A 12,026-nucleotide genomic window follows, 5' to 3' on the forward strand; every position below is an offset into this window, starting at 1 on the left:
GCGGCGGGGCTCTGACGTCACTAGCCTGCGACGGCGCGCTTTCTCGACTCAGGGAAGATGGCAGTGCTGGCGAGGGGTCCGCATTGGCTACGGAGACCTTTGCTGCCTGTGGTCCAGATTTGGGACCTCGACGCGCGGCGCTGGGTTCGGGCGCTTCGGCGGAGTCCCGTAAAAGTTATGTTTCCATCCGGAGAGGTGGTGGAGCGGAAGCGTCCTCCTAGGAAGCAGCCCCACGAGATGGCGTCTGAGGCCAGTCCGCCGGGGCAAAAACCTAAACCACCGCCTCAGATGTCCTCGTCCCAGACACCTCGCTCCTGGGAAGAGGCAGGGCTGCGCTACGATAAGGCCTACCCCGGCGACAAGAGGCTGAGGTGATGTGCCTGAGGCAAATCGACTATTTCCATTTTTTTTCCAACCTTCACTGCAGTCCTGTAACCCTCTCCCTAAAGGAATCCTTCCAGTAGACACCCCGCAGTTCTTGATATTTTTATTTTGTATTTATTATTCGTATTATGCAGAATACGAATCACTTTCGGGGCTGGGAATGTGGCTTAGTGGTAGGGTGCTTGCTTAGTCTTCTTGAACCTGGGTTCGATTTCTCAGTAGCACATAAACAAAAGGCTCTAAGTGTGCTAGCCTTAAGCAAAAGAAGCTCAGGGACAGTGCCCAGGCCCTGAGTTCAAGCCCCAGGACTGGCAAAAGAAAAAAAATCTCCTTTGGAATTTCTGTCTCTGTGAAGTCTAAATTAGATGTGTCTCAATAATAATAAGAGTATCGGTAATCACCCATCTTTTTTTCTTTTCACAGTAATGTGATGACAATAGTTAAGTCCAGACCATTTCGAGAAAGGCATGGGAAGATCCTGCTGGAAGGTCACAGGCTGATTGCTGATGCTCTCAAGGCTGGAGCTGTGCCCAAAGTTTTCTTTTTTAGCCGTCTGGAATACATCAAGGAGTTACCAGTCGATAAGCTGAAAGGTGTTAGCCTCATTAAGGTGAAATTTGAGGATATCAAGGATTGGTCCGATGTAGTGGCACCACAAGGAATAATGGGTCAGTGGTTACACAATGTGTCCATAGGCACAGAAACTTAGAATTTGTTGTTCACACTTATCTTAAGACAAATCTTACTTAAACCCAACTCAAAATGTTACTGCCTAATCTCTTTTAAGGCATTTGGAAATCCTATGTATTTTAGGGTACTTCCAGGGAAGACTGAAGCCAATTTCTCACCATGGATAAAGTATCTCTCTTGTAGTCTCCAGGAAGAGCCAGTCTGCCTCAAACTTTGTATTTTTAGGAGATTTGTTCCAGCCTTTAATATCAGACTATAAATTAAGAGAGTACTTTTTGAAAAGCTAAGCTCTCCATTTCCACAAAACTTGTTCCAGTATGGTAATAACTGACTGACTATGCCACCATTATTTGAGAAGGTATAAGGGTTAGAACTAAGTTGGAACTTTTTCCATGATTAGCCTAATGAATAGATAACTGTCTTCTAGGAGCTTTCTTTATCTGGTTGATTGTAACTTAAAGTTATATGTGACGATGGAGTCTGTTACAGCTTAGGAAGCCTTTTGTCTGAATATGGGAAGATAGTTCTTTGCATCTCCTCATCCTCTCTCTTTGAAGGTTTTGTTTTAAGAATTTTATTTCATTTTCTTATAGGGCTGGGATGGAGCCTGTGACCTCTCATATGCTAGGCAAAGGCTCCGCTACCAAGCTAAATCTCCCACCCCTCAAGGTGTCTTTGAGATTGAGTCTTGCTATGTAGTCCAGAATGGCCTCCTTCCTCTGCCTCCTGATTACAGGCGTGGGTCACTATGCTCAGCTTTTTACACCTTGTTTGACATTGGTGTTAAATATTTAAGCTATGAGAACCAAATGGCAATAAGCAAAGAGGTTTCCAAGCAAGGGATGTTGAGGGAGAGAGTTACTTTCAAGGTTTAGGTCTAGATCAGGATCACTCCTACCAGTTGTACAATGTGTATTCTCTATTTGGGCTCATTGTATGATCCCATCCTTGAACTATACAACGTTTACAGAGAGAAAAGATTCTAGGGGGCTATCTTTTCTTTAGTCCCACAAGTCACAGATGTGTGCCCTTCCAAGTGGAGCACTTAGTCCAAAGGTACAATACTAAAGAACTCAAGTTGCTTAGCTACATAACCATACACTGACTTGTTATATCTATTTAATCCTTACTATATTCTTCAACTATCACTCATTTTTACTGTGTGTGTTACTTTGGGCATGTGTGCTACCATGGCCAGCCATCTTGGACTTAATGTAGTTTCTGCAGTGCTAAATGATGACTGATTGCACCATTTAATGTTTTTTAAAAGTGTGTATTATTCACCTTACCCTGTGATGCTATATTTTAGATCTGAGGAGGGGAGAGGGTAAAGGGAGACATAGAAACTAGCAGTACTTGTCAAACTTCCAAGTTCTCTCTAAAACCCAGAAATGTAAATAGAGCCTTGAGAAGAAATGGGTTCTCATCACCACAAATGTCCAAGTGAAAGGCCTAAGGTCTCCTGCCATTGTGGCTCTGAAGTACAAGATTTTTTTGTTGTTGTTGTTGCCAGTCCTGGGCCTTGGACTCAGGGCCTGAGCACTGTCCCTGGCTTCTTTTTGCTCAAGGCTAGCACTCTGCCACTTGAGTCACAGCGCCACTTCTGGCCATTTTCTGTATATGTGGTGCTGGGGAATTGAACCAAGGGCTTCAAGTATACGAGGCAAGCGCTCTTGCCACTAGGCCATATCCCCAGCCCTGAAGTACAAGATTTTTATACCACACATGACATTTATGCCTAATACCATGGTGCTGCCTTCATTGCTTGTGTTGTCTCTGGAAAGAATCCTAAAATTTTCACTATTAGGTTTCGGTACAATATTATTTTTTCATTTCCTAACTTATAATTTAGGTAGTAACTTGTTTACTAGAGTGACTATATGCAGCAATATGCTTATAAAATTTAAAAGTACAGTCTTTTGGAGCAAGTTTACAAGTGGAGTTAAATATTTAATATTAGGTTCTTAAAATGACGTCAGGCCTAAATAATGTTACATGCTGTTATCAACTCTCCTACTATACTAGGATTCATAAAGATTGATTTGGCTGTATGGCTCATCCATGAGAATAATTTCATTACACCATCCAAATTTCATATACTCAGAGAACATTTTTATTTTATTTTTATTATTGCCAAACCCAGGGCTTCAACTCAGGGCCTGGGTGCTGCCCCTGAGATTCTTTTGCTCAAGGCTAGCACTTGAGCCACAATGCCACTTCTGGCTTCTTCTGTTTATGTGGTGCCGAGGAATTGAACCCAGGGCTTCATATGTGCTAGGCAAGCACTCTACCACTAAGCCACATTCCCAGCTCGACATTTTCATTTTAGTATTAGTCTTTTCTCAATTTCTTCCTTTTCTGCTAACTTCTTTCCTTTTTGTAAGCTAGAGGGTACAGTGTAGTGATTATTGAGGAGAGAACTTTCATTAAGAAAGCCACTTAGGGTTTTTGTTTTTTCAGGTATTCTAAACCCAAAGGCCTTCCCCAGCCTCTAGACCTTCAGCATGAGATTCTCATGACTCAGTCCTCCTACTCACAGCCCTTTATCAACTGTCCCAGACAGTGCTTCCCAGCTGGGATATTTGAAAAAGGAGTCATCACTTTCATGTATTTTGGTTTTTATTTTATTTGTCTGTTGTAGGGCTTGAACTCAGTGCCTAGTTGCTGTCTGTGAACTTTTTCACTCAAGTCTAGTGCTCTTCCACTTTAAGCCACAGGGCCACTTCTGTTTTCTGGTAGTTAATTGGAGGCTAAGCCTCGTGAGTAGCTAGGAATTACAGGTGATCCACTGTTACCCAGCTGCATTTGAGTTTTTAAATTGAGATTCTATTTTCCAGGAAATAAGCAATGGAGGAGAGAAAAAGCAAAGGAATATAAAAGATTGGTGACTAGTGTTTAAATATTAAGTTCAATTAAATAAACACCACCCAGTGGAAAAATGGAACAAGAAAAGTTTAAGGAAAAGAGTGTGAAGAAACTAACAGAAAGGGGTCACAAATGATCAGTTGTATTGGGAAGATGTTCAACCTTTCTGGAAATCAGGAAAAATGCTGTGTTTGTCTAGTGTTTTGTTTTAAGTGCCATTTGACAAATTGAAACAAATTTACCCTCTGTTGACATTGAATGAAGTAACTCTCTCTCCTTTTTTGGGGGGTGGGGGTCAGTCCTGGGGCTTGAACTCTGGGCCTGGGTGCTGTCCCTGAGCTCTTCAGCTCAAGGCTTGCACTCTACCACCTGAGCCACAATGCCACTCCTGTTTTTCTGGTGGCTAATTGGAGATAAGAGTCTTACGGACTTTGCCCGGGCTGGCTTTGAACCGACTCTCTTTTGTACATACAAAAAAAAGAGTGCACTACACTACTTACCCATTTGCTTACAGTTGTTTATCCTAGAGGGATTTTTCAGACACAGGGACAGAGAGTCACACAGGGATAATCATTGTTACTGTTTGTAAATAATTTAGCTGTCAGTGGGGAAAGAAATGAATGGTAATACCTTGGTATTATAAAATGCAACGGTTAGAATAAGGTAGCTACGAGCATACTAGCAATGGTAAATTGTTCGTACTTATTTAGTACATTATAGAACAATAGTTTGGGTTTTTAGTTTGGTATATATAGTTTGGTATATATAGTTTTTTTTTGTTGTTAGGTATATAATTGAGGGCCTTGTGCATGCTAGACAGTCTGCCATTGTGCTATGCCCCTAGTTCTTGTTAAATCTTGGACTCTGTATGGCTAGGTATGCCTGTGTAGGGTAGGCACACCATCTGAAAGGATACACTTCAAGATTGAGAAGAGGGGCTGGGGATATGGCCCAGTGGCAAGAGTGCTTGCCTCATATACATGAAGCCCTGGGTTCAATTACCCAGCACCACATATACAGAAAACAGCTAGAAGTGGCACTGTGGCTCAAGTGGCTAGCCTTGAGCAAAAAGAAGCCAGGGACAGTGCTCAGGCCCTGAGTCCAAGCCCCAGGACTGGCCAAAAAAAAAATGATGGAGAAGAGACAGGCAGGGTAAAAATTGGTACTGGTAGAATTTTTATGTTGTTTGAACCTTTTTTCAGAGTGCACTTATATGTTTCATATGTAAATGCATAAATAATGGCAAGGAAATGAAAGGTCAGTTTATTCCCAGTGTCTTCATCAGACAAATTAATTTCCTGTGTTTCCTCAGGGATTTTTGCCAAACCAGACCATGTTAAGATGACATATCCAGAGAAACAACTTCATCACTCACTGCCGTTATTGTTGATTTGTGACAATCTCCGTGACCCTGGGAACCTGGGGACAATTCTGAGATCTGCAGCAGGGGCAGGCTGCAGCAAAGTATTGCTTACGAAAGGTAAGAGCACCCATGACCAGGGGGGTTGGTCTACCACTTTTATGTAAGCTAGGACTGTGAGCAGACATGTTGTGAATGTTAGATATCTCTTTTGTAGGTGTTTTGTTTTTAATTGTTTGTGAGCCTTGAACTCGGCCTGGGCACTGTCCCTGAGCCTCTTGGTTTTCAAGGTTAGCTCTCTGCCACTTGAGCCACAGTGCCACTTTCAGTTTTTGAGTGGTTAATTAGAGATAAGAATCTCATGGGGACTTTTCTGCCTAGGCCAGCAGTCCTCAGATCTCAGCCTCCTGAGTAGCTAGAATTATAGGCATGAGCCACTGGCGCCCAGCCCCTTAGTAGTTTTATGTCTATAAATAGTGTTGACAAATGTCAGTTCCTTCATCTGTATGGTGGGAATAATAGCTTCTCCATACGGTTATTGTGAGGACTACTTGCTTGGCACAATATATGCTTCAGCAAATATTGGTTTACTTTGTAAAATAGCTTTGAAACCTGCTAAATTATTAAGGAGAGAATTTAAAATCTAGCTGTGCACCAATGGATCTTCCCTGTCATCATCATAGCTACTCAGGAAGCTGAGCAGGAAAGTTGGTTTGACTCTTATCTCCAATTAGCCACCAAAAAGCCAGAAGTGGAGCTGTGGCTGAAGTGGTAGAGCATTAGCCTTGAGCCCAAAAGGCTCAGGGACAGTGGCCAGGCCTTGAGTTCATTCAAGCCCAAGAGTTGGCATAAAGAAAAAAAAAGAATTTTAAAATCAGCGTAAAGAAATCAATACCAGGTTTTTAGGACAGAAACTCTGGCCTCAAGCTCACTTGACTTACTTACAACTGGCAGTCTACCACTTGAACCATACTTCCACTTTCAGCTTTTTGCTGGTTAATTGGAGATAGATTCTCACTGACTTTTCTGCCTAGAATGGTTTCAAACCCAAGATTCTCCAGGTCTCCAGGCCTGTTGAGTAATGAGGATTACAAGCATGAGTCACCAATGCCTGAGACTTTTTTTGTTGTATGGATGCCAGTTTTATCACTTGGTTACGTCTTTTATTTAATGATCTTGAGTTCTCGAGTTATTGAGTGTGTGGGACCTTCCTAACCCTTGAGGGAGAAGAATGCTGGTATCAGAGTGCTTATGCTGCTGTGATACATTTCCCTTAGCCTCAGGGAAATGTAGCCACCCAAGTCATGCACAAATTAGCCTCATTACATTGCTCTCCTTGCCAGAAGCAGGGATTATTAATAGGCTTGGTTACTCAGACTTGCCAAGCAGTTGAGACATGCCTAAAATGCCTATTACACCCTGGGAGTAAAGGAGGGAGCCTATCATTCATTAGAAATACCCAAGCTACCATTAAATACAAATTAATAGTGACTTCTATTGCTGAGACTTGCCTAAATTGCTCCTTTCAACTCTTCCTGGAAACGCCTTCTTAGAGTATGGTTCTCTTGCCAGGGCCAAATCTTGGTTCTGGACTCCATTATCAGTACCCCACCTACCCCATTGGTAGTAGGGATATAATGCAAGCCCTGTGGTTTTCTCATTGATAGTAGTGGCTGTAGTGAAAGAGGCAAGAATATAGGAAATATTTGTGTGGGCCCAGTCAAGGACAGGAGGAGGAAAGACATCTCACCTTTACTCCCCACTAAATGAAGGGCCAGACTAGACAGCTCACAAACCTGAACCATCTTTTTTTTTTTTTTTTTTTGCCAGTCCTGGAGCTTGAACTCAGGGCTTGAGCACTGTCCCTGGCTTCTTTTTTGCTCAAGGCTAGCACTCTGCCACTTGAGCCACAGCGCTACTTCTGGCCGTTTTCTGTATATGTGGTGCTGAGGAATCAAACCCAGGGCCTTATGTATACAAGGCAAGCACTCTTGCCACTAGGCCATATTCCGAGTCCTTTTTTTTTTTTTTTTTTCCTGGTCCTGGTACTTGAGTTCAGGTCCTGGGCACTGTCCCTGAGCTTCTTTTTGCTCAAGGCTAGCACTCCACTACTTTGAGCCACAGCACCACTTCCAGCTTTTTTTCTGAATTTATTATAGAGTCTCATGGACTTTACTTTTTCTGACCACGCTTGATTTGAACCACAAACCTTAGATCTCAGCCTCCTGAGTAGCTAATATTACAGGTGTAAGCCCTCAGTGCCTGGCTCTTCTCCGTGTTTTGTCTTTCTAAGTCTTGGCTGCCTAGTTTTATTCTCTGCTAAGCTTGATAGGTTAATTTTTTTTTTTGTCGGTCATGGGGTTTGAACCCTGAGGCCTGTAGACTGTCCCTGAGCTCTTCAGCTCAAGGCTAGTGCTCTACCATGTGAGCCACAGTGATACTTTTGATTTTCTGGTGGTTAATTGGAGATCAGAGTCTCATATATTTTCCTGCCGGGGCTGGCTTTGAACCATGATCCTTAGATGTCAGCCTCCTGAGTAGGATTTCAGGCATGAGCAACCTGCTCTAGGCTAGGTTAACTTTTAAGATACCTTGTTACAGGGAAACTTATACTAGGGAGTTGAGAGAGGATAGCAGGTATGTGAGGAAGTCCTGGTGCAGTTCCTGGTTGTTCCATCTCTCCCAGCTTGCCCACTGTCAGAGAAGACACTGGGAAAGATCAGGTGTCTTCTATGCAGCCAATGTTAGATCTGACTGTACATGAAACTCTATTCCCCTACTTATGCTACATGAGAGAAAAGAGGTGCAGGAGGGACAGGGCTACCGCTGGGTTCAGGCTCCAAATTCCCGTTGGGTTGCTGCATTTGGCTGCTACCTGATGTGCTCCAATCTAGATTGAACATTAAAGCAGGGTGTGTGGGGGGGTGTTAGATAATACATCAGATTGTCAGTTTTGCTTAAAGATTCTTCAGTGCTATGTTGTCTTCTGAAAAATAAATCCCAAATTTCTCAGTTTAGCATATTCAGCCTTCTTTAAATTGGCCACTGTCTGCTTCCCATGACCTTTCCCAGCTGGCCTTCATACCTGCTTGCAGCTCTTAGACTGATGCTCTCTTCTTTCCTCTGAATTGTCTTTTGCCTGTATCATTCTCCAAGAAGATCTTAGTCAGGTTCTGGTGGCTCATGCCTGTAATCCTAGCTACTCAGGAGGCTAAGATCTGAGGATCACGGTTCCAAGCCATCCCAGGCAGGAAAAGTCTGTGAGACTCTTATCTCCAACTAACCACCAGAAAACCAGAAGTGGCACTGTAGCTCAAAGTGGTAGAGCACTAGCCTTGAGCAAGAGAGCTCAGTCCCCAGGCCCTGAGTTCAAGCCCATGACCAACAAAAAAGATCCTCTTATCCTTTAGGAACTAGTTTCGTAGCTAGACACAGTGACTCAAGCCTTTAATACTAGCTACTTGGGAGGCTCTGAGATTGGAGGATCACAGTAGGATGCCAGCTCATACAATAAAAGTTTTCATGATTGAATTTTAACTAATAACTGGACAAGGTGGCACATAGTTAACAAGCTACAGGTGAAGCACAGTGGCTAGGCACAGTGGCAGGTACCTATCATACTCTAATACAGGGAAGCACAAGTAAAAGGATCACAGCCCAGCCTGACCTGGGCATAAAGCTAGACCATGCCTGGAAAACACCAATGCAAAAAGTGGCTGGAAGGATGGTTAAAGTGTAGAGTGCCTGCCTACCAAGTGTGAGGCTCTGACTTCAATCTCTAGTAATCCCCCCCCCCCAAAAAAAAACAGCTTAGTGTCCTGTGGACTTTGTTCAGTGTTTTTCCTGAAAGCCCCACTTTATACAAGGTTTCTGTTAGCCTGTTCATGCTTCTTTTACATCTGTTATCACTAATATAGTCACCTGATGAATCATTGTCCCAGCACCCACTATACCCTGAGGAGGTTGAGGGGCTTTTAAAAAAATTTCTCATTGTACAATGTGTGGCTAGTATCAACTGGATGAACAAAGTCTCCTTTCAGTGCTATTGAGAATCCTACAGTCCCTGTTAAGGCCCAGTTTAAGAAGACTCTAATAGAAATACTTGTGCTGGGGCTTGGAATATGGCCTAGAGGCAAGAGTGCTTGCCTCTTATACATGAAGCCCTGGGTTTGATTCCTCAGCACCACATATACAGAAAACGGCCAGAAGTGGCGCTGTGGCTCAAGTGGCAGAGTGTTAGCCTTGAGCAAAAAAGAAGCCAGGGACAGTGCTCAGGCCCTGAGTCCAAGCCCCAGGACTGGCCAAAAAAAAATAATAATAATAATAAAAAAGTAAAAATAAAATAAAAAAAAAGAAATACTTGTGCTGTATCTCTTAATGTAGAATTTCTCATTTACTCCACAGTCCCTTAGTATGAGAAGGTTTGTTAAGTGTTGTGTCCTCTCTTATTTTTTAGGCTGTGTGGATGCCTGGGAGCCCAAAGTGCTGCGAGCAGGCATGGGGGCCCATTTCCAGGTACCTATTATCAACAATCTAGAATGGGACACAGTGCCCAATTACTTGACCCCCGATACTCGAGTTTATGTGGCAGACAACTGTGGACTCTATGCCCAAGCCCAAGTATCTAGTAACTCCAGTGACCACACCAAAGGGGCTGATCGGCGATTCCTGAAGTTTCACAAGTATGAAGAGAAGGATATGGACACTGACAGAGACTGGCTCCCTGAGCTGGAGGTCCAGAATTACAACTTGGACTGGACAGAAGCCCCCGCAGCTGTGGTGATAGGTGGGGAGACCCATGGCGTGAGCCTGGAGTCTCTCCAGTTGGCTTCGAGCACTGGGGGCAAGAGGCTGCTGATTCCTGTTGTGCCTGGGGTGGATAGCTTGAACTCAGCCATGGCTGCGAGCATCTTGCTTTTCGAGGGGAAAAGGCAGCTGTGGCAAAGGGCAGAACTCTTGAGTAGGAACAAGTGTTTCCACTGAGAGCCGCTTAGGTGTTCCCTGGTAAAGGATGCCTCCATCTCCTCCTTCCCTGTAGGCTTTAGGCGGCCAGAAGAGTCTAGAACTGGCTTCCTGGGCCATGTGGGGGCCGGATGGAGGCATTGCCGCCAGTATCCAGTTAGTGGGAAAATAAGAATTTCTATTACTTTCTGCCTTTCCTCGGAAACAAGATCACAATTTTTTTGTGTGCTGGTACTAAGGCTTGGAGTCAGGGCTTTTGCCTCATGTTTTTGTTTGTCTTCCTTGATCAAGGTTTATGGTCTGCCATTTGCACCATACTTCTCTTTCATCTTTCTGCCAATGGGAGAAAAGAGTCTGATAGATCCCAACTGGCTTCAAACCTCAATCCTTAGATCTCGGACTTCTGAATAGCTAGCTAGGACTATAGGTCATGGGCCACCCATGCCTGGCAAGGCAAAAAGCGCCTTTGTGCTTTGTGTGAGTACTTTAGTAGGTGATTTACATAGCTCTGTATGTACCTGTTTTCCACGTTGATCTACTTAGATGAATTGGGGAGTGTGGCTCAACTGGTAGAGCACCTGCCTAGCAAGTATAAGTCTCTGAGTTCAACCCCAGTACTGCCCCTCAAAAACTTGTCTTAATAAGGCTGGGGACATATCTAAGGGGTAGCTGTATGAATCTCTGTGTTCCACTCCCAGCATCTGAGGATGAGGAGCATTTGCCCAGAAAGTTCCTGAAGGTATTACCCTTACAGAGTGATGGTTCATCTTGGATCAGCTGGTGAGTGTTTTGCATGACCCAAGTACTGGTTGTAGGTTAGCTGAGTCACCATGTCTGATGGGAAATAAACTCAAAAGTACAGAACCAGCAGATTGTATTAAAAATGTTTCATTTAAGTATGATCTGTGGATTTGGTATCTCTTTTCATCTTGACCTTACTATGACATTGTAAGAAACTAATAACCTAGGAAGCTGAGGCTACAGGTTGGCAGTGGGTAGCCAGCAGTTCTTTGGGCTTGGTTGTGTTGGTGTCTGGGGTAGTTTGTTCAGGCCTTATTTCAGCAGCACTGTCTATATATACCTTGACTGTCTGTATTTCCCCCTCCCCTTGCTGGGGAATAGAAGAAATAGTGAATGCACCAAGTTGGAATTAACTTCTTGAGGACTATGCAGAAAAGGGAGAAACTGAATTTATTCTGCATCTGTAGGAATGTGTTACCCTTTTTAGTCGGATGCTTCCCGCTGTTAGCCTTAATTGTATAACACCTGATTAAGTTAATGAGGTATTGACTGGGTACCTGGCGTGCATACTAGTCATCCCCAGCAACATGGGGATGCACAGTAGTAGGACTGTAGCTCAGGCATAAAATGAAATCCTATCTGGAACATAACCAAGGCAGAAAAGGGCTGGAACTGTAACTCAAGTAGCAGAGTGCCTGTTTACTAAGTTCAAGGACTTGAGTTCATTCCCCAGTACCACCAAAATGAACAAATAAGGCATTTACTTACATAGACACTTACTGTCCCCAGGATGGGTTGCTGTGTCAAGAGGACTCCTCTGGGGGGCTGGGGATATAGCCTAGATTCCCCAGCACCACATATACAGAAAACGGCCAGAAGCAGCGCTGTGGCTCAAGTGGCAGAGTGATAGCCTTGAGCGGGAAGAAGCCAGGGACAGTGCTCAGGCCCTGAGTCCAAGGCCCAGGACTGGCCAAAAAAAAAAAAAGAGGACTCCTCTGAAGTTAGGGTGGCTGAAGAGCCATAG

General features: G+C 43.8%; 1 protein-coding gene across 2 annotated transcripts; it reads left to right on the top strand.

The window, feature by feature from the left end:
* The first annotated feature begins 47 nt into the window (after positions 1-47).
* Mrm3 (mitochondrial rRNA methyltransferase 3) lies at positions 48-11,157 on the top strand. 2 transcript variants are annotated; one of them, XM_048366365.1, is made up of 4 exons: positions 48-371; positions 808-1,052; positions 5,252-5,419; positions 9,756-11,157. In XM_048366365.1, exons 1-4 carry the CDS (start codon positions 58-60, stop codon positions 10,280-10,282), a joined length of 1,254 nt encoding a protein of 417 aa, XP_048222322.1. In that variant the 5' UTR covers positions 48-57; the 3' UTR covers positions 10,283-11,157. The 2 variants fall into 2 exon arrangements, with proteins under 2 accessions (XP_048222322.1, XP_048222323.1); XM_048366366.1 differs by lacking the exon at positions 48-371 and having other exon boundaries at positions 863-994.
* Positions 11,158-12,026: the final 869 nt, after the last annotated feature.

This window comes from Perognathus longimembris, chromosome 17 (genome assembly GCF_023159225.1).
Source record: "Perognathus longimembris pacificus isolate PPM17 chromosome 17, ASM2315922v1, whole genome shotgun sequence".
NCBI lineage: Eukaryota > Metazoa > Chordata > Mammalia > Rodentia > Heteromyidae > Perognathus > Perognathus longimembris.